This window comes from Lissotriton vulgaris, chromosome 5 (genome assembly GCF_964263255.1).
Source record: "Lissotriton vulgaris chromosome 5, aLisVul1.2, whole genome shotgun sequence".
Classification (NCBI taxonomy): Eukaryota; Metazoa; Chordata; class Amphibia; order Caudata; family Salamandridae; genus Lissotriton; species Lissotriton vulgaris.
In genome coordinates this window covers 471,117,166-471,129,964 of record NC_141693.1, presented here as the reverse complement: position 1 = coordinate 471,129,964, position 12,799 = coordinate 471,117,166, and the positions used below count along the sequence as shown (strand labels likewise).

The 12,799-nt window shown below is 46.6% G+C and overlaps 1 protein-coding gene across 1 annotated transcript in view; it reads left to right on the top strand.

Annotated features, from left to right (window-relative positions):
• The first annotated feature begins 2,603 nt into the window (after positions 1–2,603).
• The window catches only part of ANO7 (anoctamin 7), a 257,551-nt gene continuing 247,355 nt past the window's right edge, over positions 2,604–12,799 (top strand). The window contains exon 1 of the mRNA XM_086921911.1: positions 2,604–2,909. Within this exon, the coding sequence (XP_086778037.1) occupies positions 2,781–2,909 (129 nt within the window). The 5' untranslated portion in view covers positions 2,604–2,780. The remainder of the gene's footprint in view (positions 2,910–12,799) is intronic.

The following is a 12,799-nucleotide window of genomic DNA, read 5'->3' as shown; positions in this document are numbered from 1 at the left end:
GACTCACACAGCTGGACTGATGAGAGGTCGTCAAAAGCAACGCCCACTTCCTCCAGAACTGTGCAAGCCCGCTTCCTGGTGCACTACCAGTTGGGGGAAGATGTGCACTTTAGGCCAGAGGCCCTCAGGAGTAAATTGGAATTCATTACGAAATCAGCAGCGCACCAGAAAGCGTATTTGAAGAGTGATGAAGAGAGGGGCTGTGGCCTTCAACTCCTTTCAGCAATCCCGCTGTCAGGGAGTTACTGGAGTTAACAGAAGGGGTTCCTAGATCCTATGGACCCTCAACATCATAGGGGACTTCATCCCCTAACCACCACTGCGACAGGAGGCACGTTTGCAGAGTGGTGGTGAAGGGGGCGTGGGCTCTCACGACTTGCTGGAGGTTTTTTTTTAAGGGAGGGTGGCTGCATGGCCCCTTTTCCCATGGCCATTTTTGGCCCCAGGAACCCTATCTCCTGGGGCCTGCCCCCTTATTAAAATATATATATATATATATTTTTAAATGGAAGGGGGCCACGCGCCCCCCTTCCGGGGCGATGTTTGCCCCGGGGACCCCATCCCCTGGCCTTTTCTTATTTATTTATTTATTTCAATACAAAGGGAGTGGGGCTGAGCATCTCCCCTCCTAGGCCATTTTTGGCTCGGGGACCCAATCCCCCTGGCCCGGCCAGTATTGTTTACCAGTCTTTGTGAATATGGGGTTGCATCAAAATACATGTTTGGATGCACAGAAACTCCCATGCTCCTCCGACATAACTATTACCTGACGCAAGGTAACACAAGGCAGAACTATTTGCTGGCTCGTGTTACTTTTTTATACAAATCCACGCTAAGCCATGCAATTTGGGCTTTGTGTAGCTTTGTAAATCCCGAATTAGATTTTGCTTGTGGGTTGTGGCCAGAAAAGTGACGCAACCACGATACAAAACCTTATTAAATCTAGGCCAAACTTCTGCGTGTGTTTATTGCTTTCAGAGGTCTGGGTGTGAGGGTCCACACATTTACGTCCAACCCTTGGAGATGAGAGCTTCTGTGGCAGGGTTTCCTGACTCCTAACAATCTAGAGCTAGATATTCCGAACCCAGATAACAGTGACAGACACCTGTCTGCTTTCCTTTTCTCCAAAGGTGGTGCTTACAAGAAGGATTCCAAAAGTGTGCCCTTTGATTTGAAGGGGGTCAGGTCAGCTTGTGGAGAAGTGCGGCTCACTGGTTAGAAGCGGCAGACCCTGAAGCAGAGGTCAGACCCCGGACCAGGGGACGCGGCAGGGTCCTGGGCTCAATGTCCGCGGAATCGATAATTCTCGCCTCGGTGCCTACTCTAATCATGGATCCCACTCCGCAACTCTGGGCAATAGTTTGCTTAATCTCCACAACGGCCCCAACAGAGCTGGGATGCCTGGCTTCACCTTGGGGGTGCCCTGGAGGGGGCATCTCACAGGGAAAGCCAGGATGGGTTCCACAGCGGTATACAGCGCCAGGATGCCTCGAGATGGGGCGGCAGTGCGCTTTACAAGTATACACACATTTACATTGGCTGCCTTTATCTCTGTGTGTCACTGTGTTTAGTTGTAATACTAACCACTTAGACACCACACGCTGATTTTTTTTCTATAAATTATTTACGTTACATTGCTAGCCAACTCTTAATAGTAATTTTATCATTATTGGAAGGTGAGACTGGCTCACTGGAATGATAATCCGGTCATTAAAATCTGGCTTCGAAAGCTACACTCAGCTCTCTGCAGCAAGACCAGAACCCATTAAACTGCGTTTCCGGTTATTCTTGGGAATAATGAGCTCCTGAAATGGGTTCTGCGCGCAGACGAAGCCTGCTGTGCTCCATAAAGGCGGTGTGTGCAGCACCCTTCACCAGCGCACGCTGCAGTGCTGCCGAGTTGCTTGCACGAGCCATTATGGTCCAGCCCCGCATCCCCCTGAGACGGAGGATGCTGCAGCAGTAACAGGAGGCGATGATCCCGGCCAGTGAGCGCCTGACAGCGTAGCTCTCCGGTCTGCATCTTCGTGTGGTACCCAGGATTCTCTCTGTGTTCTCTGACGTGGTCGCCAGCATCCCCGACACGGAGGCTCTGTCAGTGCCCCTCTCCGACACCACTGTGGTACCCAGGATTCTCTCTGTGTTCTCTGACGTGGTCGCCAGCATCCCGGACACGGCGGCTCAGTCAGTGCTCCTCTCCTCTCCGATACCCCCGCGGTGCCTGCGGTGCTCTGTGTTCTCTGACGTGGTTGCCAGCATTCTAGCCACGGATGCTCTGTTGGGGGGCCCTCTCTTCTCCGATACCCCCGGGGTACCCATGATCCCCAGTGTTCCCTGACGTGGTCGCCAGTATCCCCACGGCCCTGTCAGTGCCCTTCTCCCCTCCGCTTCCCCTTAGGTACCCGGGATCCCGGCTGGCGCTGTCCTGACAGCATCCCTCGTCACTCCTAGTAGCCAGTGTCCGACCAGTTACACCGATTGCCCCGCTCTCCTCTGTGATACCCTGACCAGTGGCACTGTGACTGCAACCCTTTGCATTACACTCGCCCCCCTAGCTCTTTGCACCAGACCCCCCCCCCCCCCCCCCCCCCCCCCAAAAAAAACACTATTCCCGAACTGGCATCTGTCAACCCGGTGACTGTACGCTCCATCCTCCCGCGGCACCCTGCCCAGTGGTACCCAGGCAGCGGCGCTCGCCCCAACCCCCTTTCCAACCGCTCCAGCTCAGACGGCGGCACCATGCGGGGTCTGACCATCTGCACCTGAGACGGAGGGTCACCATGATCCGCAAGAAGGTCTGCGCGCCCTCGGATACCAGCGCCCTGCTGGACCTCTCGTCCGCGCCGCGCCCCCTCCTCGGGGAGTCCCCCGGCGCCATGCCCAACGGGGACCCGTACGCCGTGCACCCGGTGAGTTTGCCGTTCACCCTATCACCAACTCTGTGGTTTATTTGTATTTCTTCAATGTGTCAGGGCTTCTTAGACTGCTAAATGGCTTTTTTACTGGAAGATGGAGCTGGGTAAAGGCTGGAGCTGCTTTCACCGTGAGCTGAATTGTACAGACATGTTGATTGATGTTAATATCGAAGTAACATGCTTAGAGGTGGTCATCAGGAGTGGACTGACTGAGCTGCTTGTGAGATCCTGTCCTGGAAGAGCAGAGGGTGTTGACGGCCAGGAATGAGGGGCATGGGTAGATATTTGTACGTCACCACTACTGGGTTAGAATGAGGTGCTTCAGGTCAGCATTTCTGTGCATTTGTAGTGTGATGGATGAGCCAAATACTTTCATATTAGAGGAGGCTGATGTGCACTGCTTGAGATACGTGTTGGCCTCAATGTTTTTTTTTACAGTTTTATATAGTGCAAACTCGAACAAAAGGTATTGAAGCTCTTTACCTGAGCTTTACATTACAGAAGGACAACTGTATTGTTAGGTGGAAGCCTACCAGACAACACAGCCTTCTGCTTGCGAAAATACTTCTTGTGGGCATACTGAAAGCTTCCCTGGGAATGTATTGCATCCTTTCATTACCATTGGCTGTGTGGTTTGTAACTCATATTTTCTGACTTTCTACTTGCTGGATTTATTTATTTTAGGCTGTCTGCATGTCTTCCCCTCTCTCCGGTAGCAAAGCTTGTTCACCACCGCTCCTTGTATTCACCACCAGTCTTCGATTTCTGTAAACAGGCCATTACATTTTGTTCGTATCTTGTCACATTTGCTGTGCATTCGAAGACAGAGGTCCAATGTCAGGCTCTGTCTTCCTAAGGAGCTTGCAGGCACATGCATCAAAGGATTTTGCGATCGCAAACGGTGCGAATCGCAAAAACCGGCCGTTTGCGATCGCAAAATCTGCTTTTGGAATGTATGAAGGGTGAAGGCCCTTGCAATTTGCGAATTCTCAAAGTGCGATTGCATTTAAGGAATCGCATTTTGCGATTCCTTAAATGCAATGCATGAAACTTTAAAAAATTGCGATTTCGCAATTAGGGGGAGCAAATTACCATGAGGTTGAACCTCATGGTAATTTGCGAAAACTTTGAAAAATGCACTTTTGTGCATTTTTCAAAGTTTCATGTTGTGCACACACATGCCGTTAGGGCATGTGTGTGCACAACATATGTGCACAGATTGATTTCAGGGTGCAACAGGGTGTAATTTGGACACTCCTGCACCCTTGAAATCGCATTCTCAATTTGCGATTCGCTAATTGCTAATCGCAAATTGAGAATGTCTTCCCATTCATTCCTATGGGCCTCTAGGTCCATAGGAATGACTGGGGAGGTATTCCTTAATTGCGACTCATAACTTGCGAGTCGCAATTAAGGAATATTAAAAAATCGCAATTTATTTAGCGATTTCTTGATGCATTTCATTTTGCAATTCCTTAATTGCGATTCCTTATTTTTCGCAATTAAGGAATCGCAAAAAGCAATATTTATGCGTGTGCCTGTTGGTGTTTACTTTTCTTTCCCTTACTTCAAAGTGAGAGGTATTATGTGACAATCTTGCCCTGGGAAATAAACTGCTTTTTTGTAGCACACAACAAAATTGAAATGTGTGTAGATGAACTGTGCACATATTTCAGAATATATCAGAATTTGGAAAGCACAAATAAAGCATTTATTGTAATTCAGAAATGTGGTGGAAACAAATCTTTTAATGTGTTCAAAACAAATCAATACACTAGGTGATGCCATTTCCACACATTATTTTTTGTGCGCTGGATAGTTTTTGTAAATGTAATGGTCATTTCAATTGTATTGTATTTTCATTTATTTAGTGCTTACTACCCCTGACAAGGCGTCAACGCACTTTTTCGGCGAGTAGCACACTACTCCGAACTCATAAAGTATTAGTGGTGAATTAGTATAGTGAAATATGAAAGTAATTTAAGTGGTGGATATGTTAGTCAGATATTTGGATTGAGAAGGATAGTGGAGAGATAGACGAGGGAAATGGTTTGCATTTATAGAGCGCTTGCTACTCCTGATGAGGTGTTGAAGTACTTTTTGTGACTAGCACACTACTCCGAAACCCGAACAGAATTAGTGGGAATTTGTATGGGGAAATATGCAATTCATTTGAGTGGTGGACGTGTTAGTTTGTTATTTGGATTGAAAAGGAATGATAGAGGGATAAAAGATGGAAGGGCCTAGAAATTATTATTATTATTTTTTGGAGTTTAAAGCTGTAGGAGGGGGTTTGGGATGAGTAAAGGGGAGGTGGAGGGGAGTTAGTATAGGTAAATATGAAATTAATTTGAGTGGTAGACATGTTAGTCTGTTATTTGGATTGAAAAGGAATAATGGAGGGATAGAATATGGAAGGAGAGATAGAGGAGGGAAGAGTCTAGATTTTGTTTTCTCTTTTTCTTGTTCCAAAGCAATAGGAGGGGTTTTGGGATGAGTAAAGGGGAGGTGAAGGGGGAAGAGCCAGAGGGAAGGGTTTAGAAAGGCTTGTTTGGGAGATCTGAATAGTAAAAATAGGTATGAGATGACGCAAGGAGGAGTAGAGTGGGAAAGAGTCTAGAAAGGGTTATTTTGGGGATCATAGTAGCGGTATGGGGTTAGGGATTAATGAGAGAGTTGGGGTACAGGATATATAGAGAGCGATATTGGGTGAGAAACATGGTTGTGCATTGGATATGATGAATTAGAAAAAAAGTAATACATTCATAGATACATAAGTACATGGAAGGTATATATATGCATAAGGAAGGTAGTATATGTAGATTAAAGATGCATTTAATAAACTCCGGCTTTCAAGTGTTGTTGTACTTTAATTTTTTTATTTTTTGTACTTCAATAGTGAAGCAATTGTAGATAAATAATTGTACTAAAAGATTTACTTGTTTATGCAGTCACTTATATACATGTTAAAAACATAGAATAATGTAACTATAAGTAACATGTACATTTGTTATGCAGAACTAATGAATATCTATATTTTTAAAACCATAATTATTATACACATTTATAAAAAGCAATACACATATGTAGGTACATATCTATAGTCCAAATAAATGCTTATATACAGAGGGACATGCTATACATTTCTGTTTGTGTATGGTGGTTATGTGGAGAAAAGCCAATTCTTGAGTAGTTTTCTGAAGATAAGGTGGTTATCTGTGGATCTTATGCTGAGGGCAAAGAGTTCCATAGTTTGGCTGGTTGAACAGAGAAGGATGTGCCACCCATGTTCTTTTTCTTATACGTTGGGATTTTGAGGTAAGAAGCCACTCTAGAGTGGAGGTTCCATTGTTGAATGTATTTGGTGATTTTATTGCTGATGAAGAGTGGTCCTGTTCCATGTATCGCTTTGTGGGTGATACAAAGCAGCTTGAATGTGGATCTTCTGGCAACCGGTAACCAATGCAGGGCTTTCAAGGCAGGGGAGATGTAGGCTTGCAGCATTATATGTCAGAGTAGTCTGGCAGCTGAGTTCTGAATCTATTGTAGTCTTTTCATAGCAGTTAAAGGGGATCCTTGGTAGAGGCTATTGGCGTAATTGAGTTTAGATCGAACAAGCGAAATGGTAGCCTGGACCTTTTGTGGAAATCCATGTCTTCACCTTTGTCTACATCAAGACACGCAGCCTGCAATGGCAGCCTTGCATATGCTTGGAGAGGGGTCCCTTAGGGTGACAAATCGTGCTGCTGCCTTTAGTGTCCCTATTTAGTACCTCAGGTACTAGGGGTGCCATTTACTAGGGACTTACAGAGGGTGCTTAAGGTTTTGCCAATGGGGGGAACAATTGTACAGTTGTTAGGGAAAGAACACTGGTACTGGTGACGTGGTTAGCAGGACCCCAGTACTCTTCAGTCAACGTTGCATCAATTACCAGGCAAAAGAGGGAGGGGAGAGGGGAAGGACGCAAACAAAAATCCAGTTTCCTACACACAGGAGTTCTTGGTTCCTGGGTGAAGTGCTGTGAAGTGCTGGAAAGTCTTCCAGGCTTTGGAGACACAGCAGCTGCAGCAAAAGTAGTCTTTTTGTGCAATTGTCAAAGTCAGCAGACAGGCTGGCCAGCAAGGTTGGAGCCAAGTCAGTTGCTGAGTCTCCTGTTCTTGCTCTTCGCGACTCTCCACATCCGTCTTCTTCTTTCAGGTCAGTAATATCTGATTTTCTAGTGCCAGGGGCTCTCCCAAATACAGAATTTATGGGCGTTAGGGGAGTGTAGGGTAGTAGCTAAGGGGCTACCTCCCCATGGGTTCACTACATCCCCAATATGACCACTTACTGTAGATAGTGGGCATAACCTTGTCCCATTTAAAATATGTGGTCTGTAATGGCAGTGCATTCACACACCATGCATACTCCACTCTAAACCGCTCCACTCCCCTCTAAAACACTCTCCTCCACTCTATTACATGACATTCCACTCTACTACACAACACTCCACGCCACTCTATGTCACTTCATTTAGGCCACTCCACTCCACGACACTGTATTCCACTCTACGACCCTCCATGCCACTTTACTCCACTCCACGACACGTCACTCCACGCTATGCTATCCCAGTCTATGACACTTTACTCCACTCTACGCTATGCCACTCCATGCTATGAACTCCACTCTGACACTTTACTTCACTCTATGGTATACCACTCCACTAGAACCTATACTCCACACTACTCCGCTAAACTTTACTATGCCAATCTCTATGACACTCTAATCAACCGTTTTCCACTATACCCTACTCCACTTACCGCCTCTTCAATTTAGGTGACTCTACTTCTCTCTACGAAACTCCACTCTAGAACTCTACTTTACGCCACTTCACTCTACAACTCTACTCCACACTTAGCCACTCCCCTCTACGACACTCCACAACATTGTTCTCTATGCCAATAACTTTTAGGCATGCTGAACAGCAGCCACGCTGGTGTACAACATGGCTAGAACACTTTGGCAAAACTAATAGCCTTTGCATAGGCATGACAGATTGGCTTTGCCAATGCTTGTATTTTTAGGCACCAGAAGTTAGTGATTTTGCCAGATTCACAGGATGTTCAGCCTACGCAGAGACTCAAACCTGGTTCTCCAGTTCCAAAGTTGGCAGTTCTGGCCATAATTCCACACATTCTTCCATGTGGTGAGATAGCAGAGGAGCCTGCAAATCAGGACTGAGGTGCACTGCAAAAAACAACATGTTAACCTCACTGGGGAGACAGCGGAGGGACCTGTGGATCTGCACGTTACCCCCAGTGCTTGGATAAAAGAGTGAAATTCGTGTAAATGAAGTGCATTCATAGAGCTTAAAATAGATCCCAGCACTGAAGTAGCTGGAGGTGTTGCAGATCAGGATTGCTGTGCATTGGCAGAGCTGTGCGTGGTCCCAGTGCTTGCATAATGGGGCTGCAGGCCACTGTTGAGGTATTGAGGGCCTGCAGAGCAGTACCGAGGTGCTTTGGCAGAGCTCTGTGTGGACCCAGTACTGCGATAACAGAGTAGGCTGCATGTAATTATTGAGGTGGATTGATAGAGCTTTAAATGAGCCTCAGTACTGCAGTAGCAGGAGGTGCTGGAGGTCAAAATTGATCTGCATTGGCAGAGCTGTGTATGGTCCCAATACTTGAATAGGAAAGGCAGTAGGCTGGGACAGTGGCACATTGGCCCAGTTAAGTTTGGGGCCCAGTATGACAGCAGAGAGAGCTGCGGGTGAAGATTGATGTGTATTGGAAGAGCAGCATGTGGGTCAGCACTTGAATAACATGAAGTGGAGGAGAAGCAGATCAGATTGGAGGTGTATGTAGGAGCTACATGTGGTCCCAAGTCACAAAGTGTTACTGTGGTTGTGGATCAGGATTGAGCTGCTTTGGATGTTCACAGTGCAGGGTGTCAGAGTTTCCATATGTTGGCTGCTGCAGTGCCAGCTGGAAATATAATGGGAGATCAGTTTGTGGCCTGAAGTACTGAACTAGGAGGGGTATCAGAGGTCATGACTGCAAAATATTGGTAGTATTCAGCATTGACCAATGTAGGTAGTATGCAAGTGACATCACAGAGTGTGACATCTCATATGGCATGACAGGCAGTGACTTCACAGAAAGTGGCATCATGATAAATGACTTGACAGGAAGTAATATCATAAGAGGTGACATTAAATCTTAAGACCTCACTCATATGTTTAGCATGTCCATCATGAATACATTTGAGTGCATTATGAGATTTAACAAATGAAAGCTGATCAGTACTTAAGCCTGTGACTTGAGTTCAGTGTTTGAAGGAATTAACAGACCAAATGTGCAGGGAAAAATCAAAGGGTGGATGCTTAAAATGGTTTTCTAGCACTGCTACTGTTCTATGTGTGATCCTTACAGCAGTTCGGAATTGGAAAAAACGTATTCAGGGACACCATAGATTGGCATCAAGTTGTTGCAACAAAAAGGGAGTAGCATCACGAGGGACAGAGTTGCGAAAAGCAGTCTGCTACTGGGGCACAGATTTACAAAGATTTCATGCAACACAGTGCAACAAATGGAGTTGCTGCGTTGCAATGCATGAAAAGGAGAGAGCAGAACAATACTATGTTTTCTGAGGTATGGCACAGTTCTCTGTACTTGCACTGGAACACTAGTAGCTGCTTAGCGCCAATGCAGGCACTCTTGTGTCATGGCAAAAGGGTGCCTACATTGTTATTAATATAGTTTTTGCACAGGAAAGGATACCTCCCTGCTGTAAAACTATCCTTTGACACTATTTTCTCTTTTCATATGTGCTGCAGAATGCAGCACATATGCAAAGAGGAAATATCAAGGACAAATACATATATTTCTCCTCCTTACACCAGCCTTTGTTAGGTGAACCATTTTGGTGGACACCCATGTTTACAAGTGTTTGTAAATATAACTTTGCATCAAAATACATAGGTGGATGCACAGGAACACCCATGCACCGCCCATGTAATGCCTACCTGATGCAAGGTAACAGAAGGCAGCACTATACATTGCGTTGCATTACTTTTTTATTTACAAAGCAATGCAAATTGGGAATTTGCATGGCTCTGTAAATCCCAAAATATATTTTGCACATGGGCTGTGAAAAAAAGTGACCTCAACCAGTCTTAGTAAATGTAGGCCTCAACTTATACATTTATTTTTTTTAAAAGCTCTGTCACAAAGAAATTGGCAACAAGAAGAAACTTAACAGGAAATCTGTTCTGGCATAATTGGCTGCAAAAGTTGTGTTTTAAAATATATTATGGGGTTAAGGCATATGCTGCAGAGATCTTTGTGTGCGCAATAAATCTCAGGGAATAATAATAATGGTAAGATAACCCTAGTGCTTAATACAGTTCTGGGAAAGTTCTGTGTTTTTCCAGTCACAGTTTTGACTCAAATTAACATAGATGATTAATGCGTCTCATGAAAAGCACGTTGTGGAACATGCAGATGACAGATTTTGTTTTATGAAAATAGGTAAGTGTGTTTACTGCTTTTAACACAGAGATCATATTGTTACTTGCAGTTCATAAATTGCAATCAATATAATATAGCACAGTGAGGTACGAAGGATGATGTATGACTTCTACACATTATAACCCTATTGCCTTCTGTAACATTATCTATTCATTGATCTACACATTTGTATTTATTTATTTGCGGGTTTATATCGCGCTAGAATCGACACCCGGAGGAGTATCTCTGCGCCCTAGAGAGCATCACAAGCACAATCAGAGAGGACACTTACAAGATTTGGTGTTGAAACAAGAAAGTTTTAAGCTGCTTCCTAAACAACAGATGTTCCGAACATTGTCTGAGAGCTAGGGGGAGTTTATTCCACAGTGTGGGCCCAACTACTGACAGCGCTTTGCTTCCGTGTCTGGCCTTCTTTGCACGGGGCACACACAATAAAAGCTGGTTGCTAGACCTGAGGGAACTAGCAGGAGTATAAGGTACACATTTGTTTGTTAGATGTGAGTGGCCTAGTCCGTTTAGGCTCTTATGAACCAGGCAACATGTCTTAAACTTAATCCTTTGGTGGACCGACAGCCAATGTAATTTGTCAAAAGGGGCTTGGACGCAGATCTAGGAGTTGCGTTCAGGACCAGCCGGGCAGCAGTGTTCTGCACGACTTGGAGTTTAGCTAATACTCCCTCATTTGCCAATGACAACAGCCCATTACAATAGTCGATACGACTAAGGACGAGAGCCTGAACCAAAGTTTTCCTAATATAGTCAGTGAGCAGGGAGAACACTTTGCGTAGAAGGCCTATCACGTGGAAACATGAGCCCACAATGTAGTTACCATGCTGCTTCAGAGAGAGCTCCTGGTCTAATCGTACTCCTAAATTATTTACGACTTGTTTAGGGTCAGGGACTGGCCCGAGATCTTGTGGCCAGCAGTCCGGAGTCCTTAGGATTTTGGCCTCCCCGAAGAGCATGACTTCGGTCTTCCCTACATTACACTGTAGGCAATTTGATGACATCCACTGGGCCACAGCCTTCATGCCCCGAGAGAAGGAGTTTTTAACCTCGGTGGTGAGAGATTTAAAAGGGAAGAGGAGCTGTGTGTCATCGGCGTATGACACTGGGATGAAACCGTAAGCTCTCATAATTCCTGCCAGGGGGGCCACATAGATGTTAAAAAGAGTTGGGCTCAAACAAGAGCCCTGTGGAACCCCCTTGGTAATCTCTACCTCCACCGAGCGATACGCGCCCATGGTGACACATTGGGTGCGATTGGATAGAAAGCTCCTTAACCAAGCCAATGCCTTATTCTCAAGACCGATGTTAGCGAGCCGTCCAATCAGGATGTTATGGGACACAGTATCGAACACTGCCGATAGGTCTAATAGTATCAGGACAACGGAGTATCCCTTGTCCTGATACATATGCAGATCGTCCATAACTCGACCCCTCACAGTCTGGCTTCCGAGCCAACCACAGCACCAAGACCGCCCTCATCGCTGCCACCGACGACATCCGAGCCCTGATGGACAACGGAGACACAGCGGCCCTCATCCTCCTAGACCTCTCCGCGGCATTCGACACTGTCTGCCACCGCACCCTAGTACAGCGCCTCAGCAACGTCGGAATCCAGGAGAAGGCACTGGAATGGATCATCTCCTTCCTCGACGGAAGAACACAGAGAGTCCGCCTACCACCGTACAAGTCAAAAGCCACCGAAGTCATCTGCGGCGTCCCTCAGGGATCCTCCCTGAGCCCCACCCTCTTCAACGTCTACATGAGCCCCCTCGCGGCCATCGCACGCAAACACAACCTCAACATAATCTCCTACGCCGACGACACCCAGCTGATCCTCTCCCTGACCAACGACCCCGCCGCCGCCAGAGCCAATCTGCACGAAGGGATGAAAGATGTAGCCGAGTGGATGACGACCAGCTGCCTGAAACTGAACTCAGACAAGACGGAGGTCCTCATCCTGGGCTCTTCGCCCTCCGCCTGGGACGACTCCTGGTGGCCTCCCGCCCTGGGCTCCGCACCCAAACCGACAGACCACGCACGCAACCTGGGCTTCATCCTGGACTCCTCCCTCTCCATGACCAGGCAAGTCAACGCCGTCTCCTCGGCGTGCTTCAACATCCTACGCATGCTACGGAAGATCTTCTGGTGGATCCCCACCGAGACCAGGAAGACCGTCACCCAGGCCCTCGTCACCAGTCGACTGGACTACGGCAACGCCCTCTACGCCGGTACCACCGCCAAGCTCCAGAAGAGACTCCAGCGGATCCAGAACGCCTCAGCCAGACTCATCCTCGAAATCCCACGAACCAGCCACATCTCCGGACATCTGAGAGACCTGCATTGGCTCCCCGTCAACAAAAGGAT